Below are 21,815 nucleotides of genomic sequence, written 5' to 3'. Positions count from 1 at the left end.
AGTCACTGCAAAAAATGATTAATTCAATGTAAAAAAAAAACAAAAAAACAGCACTAAATCATTTATTTTCTTCTCTTCACTGAGTTGTTTATTTGATTTATTCCATCTTCGGCATTAGAAGTTTGGCCACATTGTCTAATACCGGGCAACAGCAGTTGCAAAAGTAGAAGCAGTGTATGGTTATTGTCATCCATCCATGGTGAACTATGGATGAAAATGCTTCTTTGCACTGAAAATAGTGGGTCGACTACCTGTTAGAAACAAACTTTGACTTGCATTTGGACATATGGACACTGCCAAAGAGACTTGTACTGGCGTGTAAAAAAGTGCTGCGGAGTTTGGGTCACTCTATATAAGAAGGAATAACTTAAAGTAAATGACTGATGTGACTATATTCAGGTGAAGAGAATAAGAGAAACATGAAAAATTCACACCAACCCGACGCAACACAACACAAAAGGCCATTTGTTGCCAGCGCGACTCTTCTCAGCGACGGTACACACGTCGTCTTAGATGGGACATGTTGAGATTACAGCTGAAGAGTTGAGCCTCGGCGAGCCTTTATCTGTGTGTGTGCGTAAACACAAGCGCAGTGATTCAAAGGGAAGAGGCTTCAGACTTGACAGGGCTGATGTTCAAAGACAGCCGGGCTAAAGACTCAGTGCAGATAAGTCATAATTCATTTACCGAGTGTGTGTGTAAGGCAGCGTGTGTGAGCAGGAGCTAATATGTCACTTAGAAGAGAAACAAGGAGGAGTGCTGACTGAGTTAAAGACACATAACAAGGTCAAGATGGATGACTGTGTGTGAGTGTCTGCCTACCTCGGCTTAGAGGTAACGCTCACTCGTATCATTTACCTCACCACCCACACACTGCTGCATCGCTTCTCACACACACACACACGCATAGTCAAAACAAAAGCAGCCAGCAATTATGAGACGGCGTACACAAACACCACCTACTGCGCGCCACTTCCAAAACACACATTTTATCGGCGTACAGCAGCACCTCTTCGCACCTCGCACTGTCTTCAGCCGGCACAATGGCCAACACACACACAAACGCACACAGAGGGACAAAGGCAGATTCGGCACATCATCCTCGGGCCTCGTAGGTGGTCTCTCTGTGGTCTCTCCTACACTCTATCTCTGCCTCTTTTCATCCTGTCAAGCTTGACTTCCACATGCGGCGTGACGCCGTCGCCTCTGGGATAATGTGTTTGAAGATTACGCTGCAACTTTGCGCAAATGCCACGTGGGCTTGCGATGAAAGCTGATGAATTAAAAACTGGCCACCTGCCATCTGCGCAATATTGCTTTTTTTAAAAGCCATTTATTGATGTGTCATCACCAGGAATCATGAGGGGAATTAAAATAACAATATAAAGTAAAATATATGGATAAATCCAAGTTTGTCAATGTAAAATGTGAAAAAGGTAGCGTGCAACAGCTACATTACAGTAGGTTGGAATAAGGATCCCCAAGTAGATTCCTACCTGATCGTCGGCTTGTGAGTACTGTATGTGTGTAAAGGTGACAAAACTAGTTCTTCCTCTATACTTTAAGGAACAAACTAATATTTCAAAGTTAAGATGAACTAAAATGCCAACCAACTATAGCAACAACATCGAAATTGTGTTTGTGTCCTTGACATGACAAAATACTTCAGAGATTCAAATAATTCAGCATGTTTGTGATTGTTTATTTCAAACTTTCCGCTGTAAGTTTAAAGCTTTTGTGCTCTATGTGCAGAGCATCATGTGATTCACTTCATTCTGTAGCCGTCCTCACCTGGTCCGTCTCTTCAAATGCCCAGGCGGGATGCATGACTTGAGTTTCCTTCATTTAGTTATTACGATATTTCTTATGTTTTTTTTTTTGTTACAAACACATTGTTCATCACCATAATCATGTACACTTCCATGATAAGTGTTGTGTTTCCACTTTGTTTTATCATGTGTGATCATGTGAAATTTCATCTTTTTCCCATTACAATGAATGGAAAAAGAAATAATGCGTTCCAAGCCTTAAAAGAGGCTTTTGTAGGAGTGAATGTAGAGTGTCTGCTGCAGGTGCGCTGTTCCTCTATGTGTGTGGCCGCTGCATGTGGGAGGGGTTGCTGAGTGAGTGACGTCTCTCCAGAAGTGAAGAGGTGCCCGGTGCGTGTCCAGCTCTGAATGTGCGCTTCTGTGCAGTTTGGCTGTGACAGAGTCATAAACCAAGTCACGCTCTGTCCCAGACTCGCCTCATCCCTGTCCCAGCTCCAGCCCACAACAGGACATCAAACCCTGGAGTGATCGCTCCAGCCTCGGAGGTGTGGAGAGCGAGCACCTCCCCTGTGACATTCTACCACGGTCCAGTGCGGAGACAGGAAAGGTTTTACACCTCAATATGAAGAAAAAACAGTCAGTAAATGTAGCTAACGGGTCACGGCCACGTTATACACAATAACAAAACGCGTCGTGGGTCAGCTGATTGGTCCGCACACATTTTTCCCAGCTTTTTACGGGGGCCTTCGAGTTCTGGATTTTCGGTCAAAATCAGAAGCAAAAAAAGGTTCCACTGTAAACTCTAAAGGAGTGTAAATGAAAATATCACCATAAAATTAATTTTAAAAACTGCTCCAACAGGTGAACAGTTTTTACTGTGGGGGGCACCATCACTTTCTTTGTCATTTTTCGTTTCAAGAACTTCTTCATAGGTGGTAACTATCACAAAGCTGTCAAGTCAATTCAGTGCTTAAAACACAGCATCTCACGGCCCAGAGGTGTGAAACAAAAAACTTTAAGTGGTCCTCTAGGGGGCGTCTGCCCTATGGTTAAGAATCACTGTACTTGGCGATGCGAGATGCATGATTCAGCCAAAAGTCAGCCCAATCTCCAAAATAGAGTTAGAACTCAAACCCAATTGAAATTCAATCACACAAGTGAAGTTGTGGGACCTTAGTTCACTGTATTTTATACCAAACTATTAGGCTTCTTTCTCTTGTCGCTGTCCAACTCTGGTATCACTCACAAATCAGACCAGACAGATCAGGCAAAATGTATCGCATTTCTAAGTATGAGAAATGATGTCTAGTCAAACGACCCAAAGTGGACTGTTACACCGAAATGTTTTGATGGCTCTCTCTTGCATATCTTGCTTGCTCTTGCACATGAAATATAAATAAACCGTATGGATATGAGAAAAATAAAGAATGCAAGACGAAAACTTGCGGAAAGTTAAACAACTCGCTACCAGAACATGTAAACAAGCGTAACTAGAAGAGCTCCAGATATCTGCACCCTGTGAATGTTTTTGAAAACAAATGAGGGAAGATGCATTAATAGTGATGAAGGTTTAAAAGTGAGATGTTTGACTTCTACAGTCGTGCAACTACCTATTCCCATTTGCCCTTTGTTTCTCCTCTCCAGCAGCTTGGCCTTGATTTGTTTACAGAGAAGAGTTGGAGCGTTTTGGAACAACCTTCCATTGAGGATTTGCTTTTGAATCTTTAATAGTGAAAAATAGTAGAAGAGTGCTGCAATTCATGTTTGCTGCAGAATAAAACAAAGATTGCGATATGAAAGCTCTTTCTCATGACCCAGCAGCAGCTGCAACTCAAAGCATCGTGACAGGAAACGTGGACCTGTCGTGTCGGTCGTGTGGAATGAAGAGGATGAGCATCTAAAACCCTGACAAATTAATCCAACATGTTCTTAACTCGTATCTAGGACCTTGGTTAACAATGATGATGAAAAAATGTAAGATATTTCACTTGACCTGAAGAATCAAGCAAATATATAAAATACATATGTATATATTTTATTTTATTTTATTTTATTTTATTTTATTTTATTTTATTTTATTTTGTTTTATTTTATTTTATTTTATTTTGAAAGGGGAAAATCTATCTCTGTCTGTATAAACGCATTTTTACTCTTTGGCTTTTATACAACCACACAGCTGATCTTTTTAGTAAATTTTTGTGTATCGGCCCTGTTTTAATTTTAGGTATTTGCTGTTTTTAAAGTCTGTTTTATCCTGATTTTGCAGTTGTACAGCATTTTGCATTGCTTTTTAAGTTCTTTAGAAATAAATATTGTATGGTATGGTGTGCTATATAAATAAGTCTTTAGTGACATATTTAGCCAACAGTGATGAATCAACAACAAATATAGTTCCGTAAATAAATGCAATAATAATAATAATAATAATAATAATGAGTTGCCACACAAATCAACTGAACAGGATTGAACGGTCACATGGGAATTTCTCTCTGAGTGACGTTAAAAAAGGATGTGAAGAGACGGAGGTTTGGGGTGAAGGAGCAGGAGAGGACAACAAAGAAGGGATGAGCAGAAGTGGGAGAAGTTAATGGGAGTGAACGAGGAGTGCAGCAAAAAAGACAGCAGTCATGTAAGTTTAATGCGCTCGCTGTTACTAAGCTAACGGGAGAAAACTGTGAAGAGAGGCAGGGAAACTGAGGAGGTGAAAATGAGGTCCAGATGGGTTGGTGGGGGTCCAGCACCTGACACACACTCATGCACACACACACACACACACCCTCCAGGCTAACAAACACACTTGTTTCTAAAGTGCCTACATGGATATGGCATCATGGCTGCTGCTTATCAATTATTCAGCAGTAAATGGGAGCAGAGCAGAGCCGCCGCTGAATTAAAGAAAGAAAAAAAAGCATAAACACAAACCACTTAGTTTTCCTTACTGCACATGCACACACGAACAGGGTTGATCAATGTGTGATCTGCACACAGGGTGGGCTGCGCTGACGTGGAGAGATTCAGGTTGACCGTCCACGGTTGCTATCAATGTACCATGTGACCAACGTATAGAACTGCGATCACGTCATTGGCCCTGCTCTTTTGTGTGATACCATGAACCAATTACAATGAAGCACATCCAAACAAGCCCATTATTTTGAAATGTAAATTACACGAGTGTCACAATATGTGTCCTTGTGGGAGACACAAAGTACCTTAAGTACCTTAAGTACCAAAGTACCTATTAGGACGCACGATGAATCTAATCGCAGTCGTGATGTCACGTCAATTTGGCGCTTTTGGTGCGGCTCCACTCGGCTTCACAGTTCCGCACAAGACCTATGTAAAGTCAAAACGCCACGGTGTCACAGAAATTTCTCCCCAGCAACCTGCCCTTTAGGAGAGAAGGAGCTGCTCCACAACTTCTCAGTCAAGTGAGATCATCTTTTGTCTCACGGCTTCTGTCGCCGGCTCCACTTTCATGTCTTTGCTTCAGTGTGATTTGACATCTGCACATTGTGGTTTACAGTATACGTCGATAATGTTTAGCTCAGAACGGCTGCTTCCAAACATCAGCACACACGGAAGTGAAGTCAGGTCTGAAGGAGGCTTTGGCAGAGTCTGTGTGAGGAACGAGGAAATACTACTGTGGAGTGGTAACTGATTTGGCCAGAGCCTTCACCCATATTGGGAAGGTATTTCTTTCTACAGTCCTATACAAAGCAATGGTTATCCAGTGAGAGAGCGACCAACTTAAATATCATTCAGCAACGGAAGCTGGGCCATGGTGGTGAGAGCACCATAATAATCTGTAACATGAACTTTTATGTAAAAGAGGTTACGGGTGTCTTTCCTTTGTAAACAGAAAACATGGTTAAAAGTGAAGCTCACTGCACCAGCAGACGAGTAAACAAGTAAACTTTGGAGCTCAGCCTTCCAGAATAGACATTCTGTGCATGTACATGATATGAAGACACCAACCATTAAATCATTTTAATTCAGACACAATTTAATATACCTAGATAGAAAGAAAAAAAAAACTTGCAGAATGCAGCAACTATTCTGTCAAAAGGACAAGGCTGCTCATCTAGCTCTGTAAATTAGTGATTATTTCTTGGACAATTGGCTCATCGTTCAGAATGTATGGCAGCACTAACAGCCCCCTGCTGCCCCCAACGGTCTCACTTTCATGAGCCCAGAGAACTCTCCGTGCTCCGTCCAGTGCTGGTGCATTAAATGGTGTGTTTAATTTGATGGCGCTTCCCTGCACAGCATTGTCCTGTGCATGTGCTGCAGGATGCAAACGCTACATGAAGAATCTTCACGGAATCCTGAAGCATTGTAATGTGATGCGGTGATGATTATTCCAACTAAGATGTGAATTATACACACACAATGTGTTTTCCTTGAGGAATAAATGCGGTGAACTTGGGTTCTCTGCAATGCAATGTGATCCAAAATCTATTGTTTTGATAAAGCTTCTTATCTCAGAATTTAACTCGTGTTATGTTTGTGTGTGCGTCGACGTACGAGACAGCGTTCCAGAGTGATGGAATGAGCATGCAAACCAAAGCCTTTAAGATTTAAAGCTGCCCCACTCTTGACCCTCAACCGACTCACAAGCACAATGAGATCCATATTTAAACACACCGTTGGCCACAGTGTGTTCCGCTCTGTCGACACGAGCTTTCACATGAAGTGAATAAAGACGCCGCTCACAACTGAAACGAAGGCGACGCACACACACAAACAACCCGTCATGGAAGTTTCATGAAACAATGGTGGATGGATGTTGGAGTCAGCAGTGTGAGCGCCCAAGGTCTGATCAAAGAGAGCATTATTAGAGACAATTGGAGAGATGCATGAGGTCTCACTCTCGTAGCTTTTCCTTCGCTCACCTGTCCCGTACAATCAAGCTTGTTCGGGGGCGATTCTTTTGAGAAACCGCAACCCTAACCCCTGAACTTCCCCTTGAACGCCTGAAACAGCATCACATTAACATAGAAATGTGTTGAGAGCGAACAGTGTCAGTTAAGACAATGAGGCAATAAAGCCGCGCTGCGATTTACCTTCCTGAAAGAATCATCAGATCATGTGCAAATTACACATAGCAACAGTTTTCATGGTGCTTTTATTTTAATTCCTGGATGCAATTCAACCTTCCTTTCACAGCCCGATCTGCTCCTTTTCATTCCCAAATAGCATGCAAATGTTGAAATGTGCTCGACACAGTAGATGAATGGTTTAATTTAGAAACACTGAGATCTAAATGAATATATGCACGACGGGTTTTATCATTTCTTTTCTTTCATTTTTGTAGACTTGATGCATAATGGAAGCCATACGACAGGTACAACAAATATACGGTATTATGTGCTCACACGCTGCTGTTCTGGTGCAAATGTTTGATGAACCCATAACCTGGCAGAAGGTCACTGCAGTTAGTGATGTAGCCCAGCCGTCTTTCCCAATGCAAAAGGAAATGATCAAGATTCTCAGAATCTCTGTGTTGTCAGAGTTTTTAAAAGACAAAATCATGACAGCAAATTGGTGACACGTAACACATCATGGAGGTGGGCATGAACATGATGGTTGTCATGTGGAAAAATCCAGAAAGAAACATCATAATGGCTAAACTCACTGAACTCAACTTGTGCATTCCGGCCGGACAAATGAAGAGACGACCACATGAGGACGGCTCGGATTGGAGGCAGATTTACTTCTCATGATTAAAAACTAGAGTTTTTACTGTCACCAATTCAGTAAATGACCAAATCACTTCTTCATTGGCTGCGTTCCTTTGAGTTTTTTGGGGTTTTTTTTAAGGGGGAACTCTGTATTGTGACCAAGTATGCAGGTAGGCGCTCAATCTATCTCCACCCATATATTAAGGTAGGTACCCCAACATGACCCAAGATTAAACCGCATGACTGCACCCACTTTTTCCAGTATAATATGCATTCTCACATAGGACTTACTTAGGAGGTTACTTCAGAAGTGCGTTGCAAACTGTCTGTAGCACACAGTGCTCTTGGAGTACCTGGCAGTTGCAAAAAGGCTGGTGACCCCTGTTTTATACAAACTGTACTGTATATTCACATGCTTGCATGTTTCATATTGTGATCCATGAACCATGGCACAATCCAACCAAACATCCCACACACACACATTGTATTGTAGCCTATATGATAAGCTACTCCTTTAATTCTAGACAAATAATAACATGCATCTTTGTGTACAATAATCTTTGACATCCTTTAGTTTGTGTTAGAAGAGACGTCAGGTGGTGTGGTGCACATCAGCTCGAGACCTTGAGAGGAGAACTTGCCACTGACACGAGGGCATCCCACAGGTTTTCCTCACTTGCGGAAACAATGAGCAGTTTTCATGAATTCATCAAACACGGAAGAGGATGACAGAACCTCAAAGCAAAACGTGATGCAACCCCTAAGTCTCCATCACTTCAGCTCTTCTCAACAGCGGGGCCATTTGCTTGAGACAAAATGTGAGTTTCATTTCCTCATTTCTACATTTCAGCGTGATTGTTCTCCTCCCCCGTCTCTCCTCCTCTCCTCTCCCCCTCCTGCAGGACTCCCTGACAAAGCCTTGAGCAGCTGCCAGCAGCCCCGACGAGTCGACCGACTTCCAGCTAAAAATAATAGCGGGGGGAAGAATCTCAGCCACCGAGCAAGAGGCAGCGAGGAAGTGGGGGAGCGAGTTGGAGAAGGTGGCAGAAAGGAAATGGAGCAAACGATGAAAAATAGTGGGATTGGGCAGATGGTCTTACTTGTTTGAAGAACGCTTCCTCCAAATCAAAAATGCTAAACCTGCTAAATCTCCTATGTACACACAGAGCAGCAGGATCCATCTACATACTGAGACAATGCAGGAGGACAAAAGAAAAGGAGCCCTGATTATAAATATTTATATACAAGACAGCGATGAAGGAAATAACCAGGAAGTGTAGGAGAAAGTGACTTCAGACGCAGCAGCAGGCGAGTTTGGCTTTATCTTTTCTTTTCCCCGTCTCCCCCGCCGCCTCGGTCGCTGCTGGAGTGCAGGCGAGCGGATTCTAAGCTCACGTTCCCCGCAGCTCGTCTGTTTGTGTGTGCGAGGAGAAGAAGGACAACAAGTTCTTCTCCTCATCTCCCCCTTCTCTCTGCAGCGAACGCACAAAAGGCGTCTGCTCGCAGGATTCTGCCGAGATTTTGCAGACGACACAATGATGAGCTCACGATAGACGACTGAACGCCGGTGACACAGATATAGTTTCCGTCTGCCTCGACTTATCTGCAGGTCAGCCCATCCTGATATCACTTTGCTGAGATAAAACTCTCCACTACGACACTCTCAAGACTCAGTTGAAATTCATAAAGTCCTACCACTCCGAAAAATACATGTAAGATTGTTTTGTCCTGTTTTTATAATAGTGAAGGTGACAATTTCCGTCCACTCAGATTTTTGTACCTAGCTTCGAGTCCCATGCTTTCGCCTCCCAAATCTGGGACTATGAATAGGGCAAGGGAGAGTGCAGGTCCAACTGGTTAGCAACATCATGACAAGACACAGGAGCCGCCACGATGTACGGTTTAAAGACAAACAAAAAAAACAAAGCAGAGTGAGAAGAGTCTGCGGTTGTCATCGGGAGTGACTAGAAAGGACAAGATCAGAGGGACAGCTCATGTGGAGAAAGACAACCAATGAGGTTCCTGGATGTAGGAAAGACATGTAAAGAATAGGTGTGACTAGGAAGGGTGGCCAAGACAGGTTAAGGTGGAGGAAGCGGACTTGCTGTGCACAGTCCAACAGCAAATGACCAAAGACAAATAGAATTTGGACCAGATATGATGAGAAGCACCGGAGAACAAAAGACAAGATGAGAAAATATGAACAAAACGCCCAAGAGGTTAGGTTTCAATACAACCATGTTTGCTATGATGTGACCTGACAAGGTTGGAAAGTGTGAATCCAAGGTCACCTCTGCCTCTGAATTCCGCTTATCACGTCTCATTCTCCCCACAAAACAGTCACAGCAAGGTCCTGTTCCCCTCTGTTGAACGTCTTCACAATTTTGAGAGATGTCAAAGTCAAATGCTCAGAAGTAGCAAACATGTTGAGTTTTCCTCAATAGCTTCTCTGAACTTTTTTTTTTCCTCTTGAATTTTCACATTGTGAGGTTTTTCGTATATTGCTGAAAACTCTTTTGTAGTGAGTCAAAGGAAACCCTCCTGAAAGAAAAGCTCACCCCTTGTTGTCACACAAGAAGCCAAACAACGCTCATCCTTTATCTGCACTGTCAAATATCAATCTGAGTGAAACGCAGCGGATCCAAATGTTCAAAAGAATCCTTGAGCCAACACAGATGAAAGGACACAATTCAATTCTACACAAGCTACTACTTTGCTGGTTCAACACCCAACAACTTTTGAAGCTTCAGGTGTGAAATTTTAAGTGTCTCTTAGGATCCTTGGGCTCAAGTGAATTCCAGAATTTGAGTTTGTGCGTCGGAATTTGATGTTCTTCCATTTATTTTAAAAGTATAATCTATAGAAGTGAAGTGAAGTGACACAAAACATTATATAATATATAAAAATTCCTCTGCAGAATTTCTTCACTACCACTTGAGTAAATAAATTATCAACCTCTTTTAAAATAAATGTCTGTATGATAACAATACTGTAACACCCAACGTGTACACTGATAGAAGAAGTGCTGACCTAGCCAGTCGTTGAACTTCTTGACCTCAGATGGAAGCCCAAGCTCGGTGAAGTCACCAGCGTGGATGAACACATCTCCGTACGGCATCTGGATGGCGTCCGTGCGAGAGTGGGTGTCGGAGATGCAGACGAAGCGGGTGTAGCCGGGAGGCTTGGGCGTGTCGTGAGGCATCGGGTCCACCCTGAACACAGAGAAAGTGATGACACACGTTTGATTAAAAGTAAATAAATAAATAAAAGCCTCTCCACGGATGCAATAAAGTGTTGGCGCCACCAGAGACAGAAATAGAGATGGCAGTAGAATGAAGAACATATATAAGGAAAGACAAGACTCCTGTGGGACCTTCTGCGAAAGTGCACATCCACGTGGTCTCCAGAGGAAAAAGCTGGTGAATAACCGTGGCCCACTTTAGTCAGCTCTCCTCCAGGTACAACAACACCCAGATCTGATGCTCCTCGTCCTTCTCTACTGCACCCCCGTACCACAGGGGAGACACAAGAGAGGACGGCACTCACATTTAAACTTTCAGCGGAAACAATAGAATGTAAGCACTCTTGTTTTAGGCCCTTTTCAAGAAGATTTCTCTAAATTATTCTGCCAGATGTGTTCATGAAACCCTCTCAGATTCCAGGAAATTCTGCATATTAAAATGATATATAATACGTTTGGTATGATACTGACTTCTGATCTTGAATTTCATTACTTGTAAGTCATTTTTATTTTTGCTTTTGTGCCAAAGTATAACACAAAAATGAAGGATGAAGACTTCAAAATACTGAAATGGGTTTCAGTGTGGTTCAGAGTCCCGGTTAAGGTTAGTAGCCATGTGTTTTGGAGGGTTCGGGTGAGGGTGAGAGGTGAAAGCATGACGGCAGTGAGAGCTCCTAAATAGTGACACGAACATAGGTGTGTACGTACATGCTTAGCCAAAAATCGGGGACATTTTACTGAATACACACCAGTGGATTTGGGACAGCCTGCCAACTGGGGATCAAATTTGGTGTCCTCAATTAGATAAGCTTCATTTTAAGGATGAAGACTTCGATATAACTGGGTCATTATAATTGGCTCAAGATTGAGTCCTGGTTCAGGTTCGCCATTTGTTTTGGGTGGTTAAGTTAAGGGTGAGAGGCTGGGGAAAGGGTCATGGCAATGAGAGGTCCCAAACAAACGTGTGTGTGTGTGGGTGGGTGGGTGTGTACTCAGTTATTCACTGGCAAAGATCGTCCCAAATAACTCAAAATGACTTTGAATTGATATCTCAGTAACAACTACTAATCCTGTTATTCTTATATTAAAACACATTACTCACCGGCCATTAAGTTACAAAAAAAGCACATGCATACACACCCACACCTGGGCATATGTGCTCGAACATAAACACACAGCAACCAAATGCAGGTAAGAATATACTGTAAGTAAGTGGCCAAGCAGATGCATGTGCAGTCAGGTGAGACAAAAACTGGTGGCTTACTGGGATACACACAGTCATCCACACATGTTTATGTCACACAAACATACGCACAAACAGCCACAAAATAACACAATTCCAAATAATATGATTATTACTATTCATTTGACAGTTATTTCAAACAGTATTAAATGTATGTGAGTGAGTGTGGGTGGGTGTGCACTCACATGTGGACGTGTGGCGGCTGGAAGCGTCCCTGGTTGATGTTATAGAAGGTGAAGGCCTGCGTGGGGTTGGTGCTGTACTCGTCCACCTCCACCACCGTCCTGCCTCCTCTCTGGCTGTGACTCTGGGCCTGCTGCCGCCGCGCTGCCATGATCTCTGACAGGGTGAAGGCCATGACTGGATGGGTTGAGGGAGTCTGCCGGCCGGTGATGCTTTTGAGCTGCGACACAGTTTATCTGCTTTGAGCTGGTGGCTTCACACCTGGGGTCAGACCTTCAGGGAGCTCACTGATAAGCAGAGTGAAGCAGAAGTCATCACTTCCTCCCTCTTCGGATTGTTCAGTTCAACACCTGAGACGGAGAAGCAAGCGTGAAGTGTGTTTTTGTTTACATTCAACACAGTTATTTTTTTAAGGCCCTGTTCATTTACCTATTTTCTCCTCATACCACAATAACTTCAGTGTCTTACTTGCACCAAATTTCGCTTTGTGTCTTTAATGAGCCTCCCGTCTGGGTAATAATGGGATACAGAGACTCTGGTGATAATTAGGGGAACAGGCAGTTTTGGCAAGGCGGGCCTGGACCAGTGTGCCATGTCAGCGTGCCATCCCAGTCCCTCGCACGCCGACTTGACAGATACACACTGCGCCTCATGGAGACAGTTGGATTCCTGTCTGAAGGCTTGTCGGTGCATATTTCTCGCAGAAATAAGACGGAAACTGAACGCTGCATGAATTGTGAGGCAGAAATGCTGCACTTGTGTTCTGTGGAAACAGTTCTGTGATGATTCAATTACAGATCTGACATGCAAACTATTGATCGACATCTGAAATATTTTTGGTTCAATTTGTTCATGCGTAGCTTTGTTCGGGCTCCTGTGTGTATTATGATGCGTCGGCTTGTCTCAGCCAGTCCGTCACGTCTTGGCCTTTATCCGTCTCATCCGCCTCACCAGGCCAGTTGTGTCCATACGTCTTGTATATGACGTTACATTGTAATGCCGTGTCCAGATTTTAGCTGTTCTATGTCACGTTATTTTGCAGCGTTTTACTGTGTTTATGTGGGTTCATCTTCTGAAACGGTCTTATTTTTGTTAGACTGCTCTTTCTGTTGCAGAACACCATACTGCTCTGTCACGATTTGTTCAGCATGATTCAGTTTTCTGTCATGTCTTCAATTCAACAGCCAAACTTACTGATCTCTTTTGTTACTTGTTTGATTGTTATTTACTAGGTGTCGGATTCTGTCTTGATAGTAGCAACTTTACTGTTGCGTCTCACCAGGTCTTGAATGAATCGCTGTCCTTCCTGCACAGTGTAACTGAATGTCGAGCTACTTTTTTGGTCCCGCGGTGCTCAGTCTTGTCATTGTTCGTATTCTGCCTCTCACTGCGTCTCATGCTCTTTTTCATGCCACGTCTTGTCTCTTCATGAAAATCTCTCATGAGGTTGAGGCTGTCTTGGAGCAAGTAGGTGAGTCCTGATCCTAGTCACTTTAGTTTTTTCTACTTTTATATTTCAATAAAACATTTTCACAACACTGGTTGTCACTTGTTTCTACTGTGTTTTAGCAATTTCTTTATTTCATTTTGATGCAACCTCTGTTATGACAGTTTTCATAGTGCCGTGTCCTGTCTTCTATTGCAGTTTCACCTGAGCCATTGCTGTGTCATATTTGTCTGTGATTTGATATTCTTCCACATCATTTCAGCCGCCGATAAACTCATGATAAGCAACACTGTCTGTTCATAGTTCTATGTGGTTTCACCTGTTATGGCACATGATCATGATTATTCACATACATAACTGAATAAGAAAAAGCACGTCATAAATTCCATCATAAATTAAAAGAAATTTTGACTAGGTTTTAAATTTCATTGTATTTAAGGAAATTTGTCAGAACTCAGTTCATCTTTTTTGAAGTAATTTAATTTATAATTAAACATAAAAAATCTGCCTTTTTTTTAAGAAAAATCCAACAAAGATAAATTGTTTTCTTTTGGTGGAATTTTGGCCCAAATTCAGAACAGACATACAAATTTTGCATACTGCAATAGTATGCATTTCAGTCACATTCATTTCCTTAAAATAAAAAAAAAAATATATATATATATATATATAATATAATATCCCACATATATAAAAATATATATTCTTTATGTCAAAAAGAACACAAATCAATACAATATTTATCTATAAAATCAATAAAGCAAATTAGTGTGTGGGAAGTTTTTTCACCCGTTGGTTTAAAATACATTATAAATCATTTCAGAACACAGAAAACTTTTATGAGGATGAAAAGCTACTCAGTGCATCAGTCTCTAAAAACGGCGACTTGAAATATAAACCAATTTCAGGTCCCAAATTAAACCATTAAAAAGTGCGTTTGGGAAATTTAGAGGTAATTGCATGCAGGAGAGGACGCACACACACACACTCACCTCTATACACATAAACACATATGCGCACACAGGGTCTGTAAGTGAAGTGGAGGAAACTTACCGCAGCAAGTGGAGTGTCCTGATGGAGGAGATAAGCTGAGGAGAGACAGAGGAGAGTGTGAGGAGCGACGCGCTGGTCAGGAACATAACGGAGCATCTCTCTCTCTCCCTCTCTCTCCCTCTCTCTCTGTCTTCACCTTATTTTCCCCACATTCCCCCCTTAAGCATCTCCCCCTTTCTCTATCCACTTGTGTCCCTCACTCCGCCTCTTTGCATCGCGCTCTCACTCGCGCTCTCTCTCTCTCTCTTCATCTCCTGCCTCCTTCCTCCTGTGCACTCGGTCTGACCTCTCACCCCGTTTATTTTGGACATCACATGCCGTCGGTGCGCTCGCTCGCTCGCTCTGATGACTATTTTACTGCACACCAGTTCAGTTTTACTCTCAGGTTGTGATCGCTGTGAAGAGAAAGACCTGAAACAAAATGAATCTCCTGCTCACATCTTTGAGCTGACAAGGTCAGCGGGCACGACACCTTGACAGGTCACTGATCCTGAGCACAAAACCACTCAGGCACCATCAGTCTAGTGATTTGGCAAAATGGGTTTAAAAAAAAAAAGATGAAGACTGAATGAAAATTGTTGTTTTGAAACGTCAGTTACAGTTTTTGACAGACGATCAACTTTGTAGGTGAAGACAGGTATTGTACTGTTAAAAATGCAAGTCAAACCCGTCCATTAATCCGAGTGACTGGTGCACAGTTCAACAAGCTCACTTTCCAGTAACTCTACCCACGAGGACTTGTTCAACTACTCAGGTGCTTTACTTAAAGGGTCACATGTATGTATCTCTGACTCCACTGGTCCATTCAGATATGCAGCAAAGATTTGGTACAAAGCAGTTCTCTGCACTATGAGGCCCTCTAGTGGCCACAAGGGTGAACCATGCTTTATCAGCACCTGCAACAAGAACCATCATCTTCCTTTACTTCACCTTCTACAATCATTCGGTCAACTATATTACAGCTAGCAGAAAATTTGAAAAGAAGGCAGACCCTTTGATAAGACTACATTGTTCATATCTTCAGAATCTTCTCTGATGGTATGTAATTGACCATGGTCGGTTTTTCGGTCGGTCTGATCAGATAGGCGATTTTTCAGTCGCACACTGGACGAACAGCACCTCCTACTGGTCTAATATGGTGAACTCTCTCAAGTGGCTCTTCCCATACAGGTACTGTATGCAACACACTTGAATTTAAAGATACAACAGAGTGATCTAAATGGTGTCACCACACACACTTTCAAGCAGGGAAACATGAGTGAAAAATGCAATGGCAAAGCAACCATGTAAAGGGGTCCACAATCCTGAATAAAAAAATAAAAAATGACAACAACAAAAACACACCAAGAGCATTGTTGCTGCGTATTTTCTGTTCCAGTTGGTGTGTTCATGTTCTCAGTGGGTTGAATGCTCCCCACACTGTCCGTCCTGTGTGATGAAATGTAAATACATTGTTACTAACTAAATAGTAGATTAAAAAAGCAGCATTTGTTCACAACTACTAGATTTGTAATTAAATGTTTACTTCAAATAGTTATGATGAATAATAATTTGATGGAAAAATATTTATTTTCTTTCGTATTATTTTAGAAATATCATACACATAAAAGATACACCATACAAACACAAAAAAATCTAACCAAAAAAATAATAATGTGATATAAATTAAATCATCCTATTTATTAATTTGTTAGATTAAATTAAATAGTAGAATTATATTTATATATAATCTGAAATCTGATATTATCTAGACTTTTTTAACCTATGAAAAACATTGTTTTGTTTTGTTTTTGTTTTGAAATCGAGACTAGTGTCGAAACAAACGCCTAACAAAGGAAAGGTTTCTTCCTACGTGTTGACTGTGGAGCAGAAGGAACAGGGCGACCTGATATGATGATACTATGCTACACCTGTAAGGAAATGTGTTGTGTAGACTAATATAAATTGCCCTCACGTTTGGCACAAATGTCACCTCATCACTTTGTAATAGCACCAAACTCGTCTGCCACCTTCACTCTTTATCACGTCACATGAACTTTTCATTGAAACGGCATCAGCGTCAACATCTGGCAGAGCTGCATTCGTCTGCAGATGCCACCCTCTGATTGGAGGGTGGGGAAAGATCACGTAGGAAATATCAGATCTGCTTGTCACACATGATAAATGGGCGACGGAGTTACAGTGATTCAGCGATGCGCTCTCCATCATTAACTGCCGCGATCCGTCAGTTCGGATACAGTCGCTGATGGTTTTTTAATCGGTGTGAAAGCGTGCAACCCAAACACAAACTTAATAGCGTCGCATTATTTAAATGTGATGTGGCTGGAGACATTGATGCATGACTCTTTGTTTTCGGTGATCTGAGGTAGACCACATTTCGATGGGCTTCAGGGCTTCTGTCCAGGCAGCAAAACAACTGGAACTTAAAAACTCTTCAAGTCTCCCTAGTCTCGTATCAACCAAAGCTCCATCAGCTCTACGCAAAGTATCAGCTGGACGACTGAGCTCATCACTGAAAAAAGGGCTGAGCAATAATTTCAAGGCCTCAGGCAGAAGTCCTTTTGCTCAAAGAAAATAAAACATCTACCTCTGGATAATGAACAGTAGAACCTGCCTTCTCCTCAAACAAACACCTGACAGAGAACCACATTGATTTTTACATTTCGAACGTTACACAGAAATGTATAAATCAGTTGTTCCATCAGATTGTTGAAGCCAATAAATACTTTTACAGAACTGAATGACAGTGAGCATCTTAGGCCAAAGCCTCTCAATTTCAAATGCATGCTGCGTTGTAACAGGCAACAAAGCTGACAACAGCTAAAACCGCTGCAGTGACCACAGCAGCAAGTTTCCTTCTGTGTTGCACTTAGCTTAGCTTAGCTCTTGATGTTATACACCCTCATAAAAACTTTTGCAGACCTGAAAAAAATAGACAAAAAGTGGGAAATTATCAAAAACACAATACTTACCAAGGGGACTTTCACCCTCAACACATCCAGTCATCTATCCAGCTATAATTCCCATTCCTTTCTATTACTTACGTGCAGCTGCCGGTGGAACACAAGACAAGTTCCAGCAGATGATCAAATCACTGAAATAAAAAATCTTTCGAGGTTTTGAAGGTTTGCTTCGCTGCTGTCCTCTTCAGCGTGCGTTACAGGAGAAGCCTCATGTCACTGCTGTCTGACTGAGCTCATTGCAGTCAGAATATTTTAACACAAAATATGCATTTAAAATATATGTACAGCAAACTGGCCATGTTCTTCTTCTACTTTACTATTTTTACTATGATGATGATGATGATGATTATTATTATTATCAAACAAAGTAGTAGCCAGAGCTACCAAACTAACTTGAGAGGTCACGAACTTTCAATTGGTGGAGAGAATCTGTGGGAAAACCACCAATGAAATATTACACTGTGACAGGGCCTATATCCATATTTCTGCACATTTGAACGCACCAAGAATGATTTTGTGGAGTTGCACCCCAACATCCGTGCTAGTCCTCCACGACAGTTCCACTATCTATTGTGGCCAACTGGGAGAATTAATTGGCCATTGTTCAGAGACGCTGGTAAATCAAAGTAAATCTGGGTCAGTAGATCTATTTAGATTTTACTGGCCCTCACAAGCCCTGATAAGCCTAATAATCCAAACAAAGGAAATATGAATACAAAGTAAAAATAATCCCCCTCTCTCGTCGATGAAGAGTGTTTCTGATGTGCCGTCGGATCTGCCGCTCAGATAATGTCACTTAAAGAAATGAATGATATTAGCCGAGTCGACAAATTTCCCCTGGAAGCGTATTTCACTGCAGAGATAAGAGATATAATGAAGAGATGGTCCTGGCAGCTCTTCACGGCAGAAAAAGAGGACTCACACACTGATTCATTATTTTCTGCTACTGGTTTTATTTAAGTTGTTCAGTAATGGAGTTTGATGAACCAAATGATGGCACAACACCGTGTTACACTTGCTCTCTTTGGGTACAAAGAACTAACACAAAAATGATTCCTCTACAAAAATGGACTAAAGTACACACATACACAGTCCTCCGGTCTATCCGGCAGTCGCGCACAACACACACCTCCCTCACACACTCATCCAACACAACCACACATCTGCACACTTGATATCAATAGAATACATTCTCAGGAGAAGGACAAAAAGATACATTTAGGAGCATTTCTTTTTTTTTAAACACAGCACACACCTCAAACACAAGTGGCCGAGTCGACACCTTTTATTTTGGAGGGTGATACAGTGATCCATTGAGAACGGTGATCTGGTTAAATTACACACTTGAGTCCATCTCGGTTTGATCATCTACAATCTACTGCAGTACTTTATTATACAGTATCATGAAGGTAGCAGGGCGGATACATCACGGCCCTCCAAGACCAAACCAGGGTTCTAACAGCAGTCCAATCTAAGCATATAACATCATAGCAAGAGTATAAAACCACGTTGGAGACCTAATATAAGGTTGTACTCTAGAGAAATTCCACTGTCCGCACTGTGTCTCTATCAACATGCTGCATGATATTACACCATTACTGCAACAGTAACAGTAGTGACATCACCAGGCGAATCATAGCCAGCCCAATAAATCTGGGCCAGTGGGAGTTAAAGGAGCCTCTGCCTGGCAGAGCTGGTTTGTCCCTGGTGTATGGTCGAGTGGTGGGTGGAATTAAGGGCTCTCACCTGGAGTGTATCACTGCTAGCTTGATCCATGTGGTCATGAGGTAAATGAACTTGAGAGAAACCTTGGGCTTTGCTTTATGTGGAACTAGCAACTTTGTTTCTGCTCCAGATTAAATAGTTGACTTAGTAGCGATCAGAAAAATTGGATCTGCTGAACCGAAAAACAACCTCTGGTTTGGTCTTCTCATTGCAAATGGATCATAATTTCTACATCAACATTTGGGAAAACTTCATCTGCTCTGTGCCCAGCACAAAGACCAGAAGGTAAACACCAAAGCCGGGAAGTCACATGACAACGTCTGTGTCAGGGGGAGGGCAGGCTCGCCTCTTCTTTTGTTTTTTTTTAAATGAAATAAACATAGACAAAGAGGAAACCAGCTTATAATGAAGTTGCTAATGCTCCAATCACTCAGGAATCGGTCCATGTCCCACTGCTACATTCACCAATGCTACGATCACATGACCTGTGGTTTTCTACTCCTGTGACATTGTGCAGTTATAGCGTCCATCATCACCTGGAGGTGAAGGACCTTCTAGAAGGGAATGACACAGATACATTGAGTCGGGTTGGAAAAGAATAGCTTTATATACATACACCATGGAGATGGTGCAATGTTTGTTTATGTCATAGTTGAAGTGCCTTCATACAAGAAGCTGAGAGATGAAGCCATGAACAGTAGAGGGGAACACACGTTTGGGGTGACTGTGTGCATTAGTTTGTCGGGTTTCTGGAAGTTTGGGTGAAGATTCTAGCAACTACAGTTTTCCGCCTCTATATTCAAAACACGCAACAACAACAAATGTCTAACTTAGAGCTTTGTTTCCTACAGTTCAAAAAATATAAAATTCAAGTGCAATTAACGTTCCAAATATTAGTTACATCACATTCATTTCTCTCTAAAGTAACACTCTGTTACCTGCAGGTAGTTTATCTTCGCTTGTTAAACATCTTTTCATTGCTTAAGAATGCAGCCTTTGTGATTCCATACCTTCTCCTGTGCTCCAATGACTTGCCACCCAGAAGGAAGAAACTTCCTGGTGTTCAATCGTTTGAATTTGCCTACTAAAGTCGTATTTTAAGTGCACTGTCTCTGCCCTGTGCACACTGGGGGTCATAATACACAAATTCAGGACACTTTTAGGCCGGTATACATTAAGACTTCCTCCATGTTCATGAGCGCGTGTCCACTCCGACATGTTCAGTATAAATATCACACAAAACATCCAAATAAGATGACACAGGGAAAAAAAGCAGAGCAAAAAAACAAAAAAGGGAGTAAAGGGTGAAATGTTAGAGAAGGTGCAAATTTGGGGAGAGGAGTAGGGAGTTAAGGGACAGAAGACACGTTTGACCAGTACTTTGATTTTGCCCCGCATGTTTACTTTCTGTATAGTGACACACGATAGTGCGTCGCTCTGTTAGCTCTAGGTACCTAGATGATCTGCGCCACTTTTCATCTGGTCATAAGCATTTTATTGAGCTTAAATTTTGGTGTCTTCTTTGGGTAGTGAAAGAACAAAGACACAAGCAGACAAAATTTGTTTTCTCCACAGGCTGAAGATCAGAAGCTCTGTCATCCAAAAGAGACTGGAAGTAGAACTGTTTCTCCTCCAGAAGGAGAGAGGTTTTTGGGTTCAACTTTGGCAGCTGCCTCTGTAACTTAACCTCTGCTAGGCAGAAAAATGGATGAGTGGCTGCATATTCTCATGAATCCACTCATTGCATGTGTGTTTGTGTTTCAGAGAGAACCATGACGTAGTTCTAAAGGCCAGTATGAGTCAGGTCACAACATGCGTAGGGCTGTCTGTCAATAGACTAAAATATTTCATCACAATTAATCGCACTTCTGTATCTGTTCTTAACGTAACAAAAAGTTATTCAACACAAGAGTGGCCAATAATGTTCGCAGTGTTTAAGTTTTAGCATGTTTTAAATTTTTCAGTGCCTCTGAGATTATTTCACATTTACATTTACAACAGATACAAGATGTGTGATGAATTTGCCATTACTTGCAAGTTAACTCAGCTTTAGTGCGATTAACTGAGATTCAATTTTCAATCTTTTGACAGCCCAAGACTTTAGATATGATACTGGACTTGAAACCTAGTAAAATAGTTAGACCTCAATTCCGGTTCCGGCCATAAATCAACACGGACATTTAGTGTCTGGTATATACACAATCATATCCATTGCAACAATATATACACACAGCCTGCTGAGCTCTGATGCAAAATATGGGTCAAACATGGGAGAAGCAGGGTATGAGAGAAGAGTGACGGACAGGTGAAAGACAGGAGAGGTGACAGGGGTCTCCCTTGGGGCAGGTGCAGGTCTATTTGTACGGCCGGAGGAACCTTGTGACTTTGGAGCGCAGCAGCTTGATGAAGGAGCGAGGGAACATCTCTTTGGACTCTTGCGCTGTGTACCTGAAGTAGTTCTGCGGGTGGGCCAGCACGTCAAAGAGGGCCTTTATAAGCTTCTTGTCCTG

The 21,815-nt window shown here is 42.0% G+C and overlaps 2 protein-coding genes across 7 annotated transcripts in view; both read right to left on the bottom strand.

Annotated features, from left to right (window-relative positions):
* mpped1 (metallophosphoesterase domain containing 1) overlaps positions 1-14,764 on the bottom strand; it is a 65,286-nt gene extending 50,522 nt beyond the window's left edge. Inside the window, exons 1-4 of the mRNA XM_053863053.1 lie at positions 14,618-14,764; positions 12,406-12,467; positions 12,120-12,337; positions 10,481-10,662 (exon numbers count right to left, since the gene is read on the bottom strand). Of these exons, the coding sequence (XP_053719028.1) occupies positions 10,481-10,662; positions 12,120-12,337; positions 12,406-12,432 (427 nt within the window). The 5' untranslated portion in view covers positions 12,433-12,467; positions 14,618-14,764. The remainder of the gene's footprint in view (positions 1-10,480; positions 10,663-12,119; positions 12,338-12,405; positions 12,468-14,617) is intronic.
* Positions 14,765-18,526: 3,762 nt separating this feature from the next.
* Positions 18,527-21,815, bottom strand: part of scube1 (signal peptide, CUB domain, EGF-like 1) — a 64,980-nt gene continuing 61,691 nt past the window's right edge. For all 6 annotated transcript variants that reach the window (XM_053862476.1, XM_053862477.1, XM_053862473.1 and 3 more), the window contains one exon: positions 18,527-21,812. In XM_053862476.1, the coding sequence (XP_053718451.1) occupies positions 21,660-21,812 (153 nt within the window). In that variant the 3' untranslated portion in view covers positions 18,527-21,659. The remainder of the gene's footprint in view (positions 21,813-21,815) is intronic.

Source organism: Synchiropus splendidus, chromosome 4 (assembly GCF_027744825.2).
Source record: "Synchiropus splendidus isolate RoL2022-P1 chromosome 4, RoL_Sspl_1.0, whole genome shotgun sequence".
Classification (NCBI taxonomy): Eukaryota; Metazoa; Chordata; class Actinopteri; order Syngnathiformes; family Callionymidae; genus Synchiropus; species Synchiropus splendidus.
This window is presented reverse-complemented; position numbering and strand designations above follow the sequence as displayed.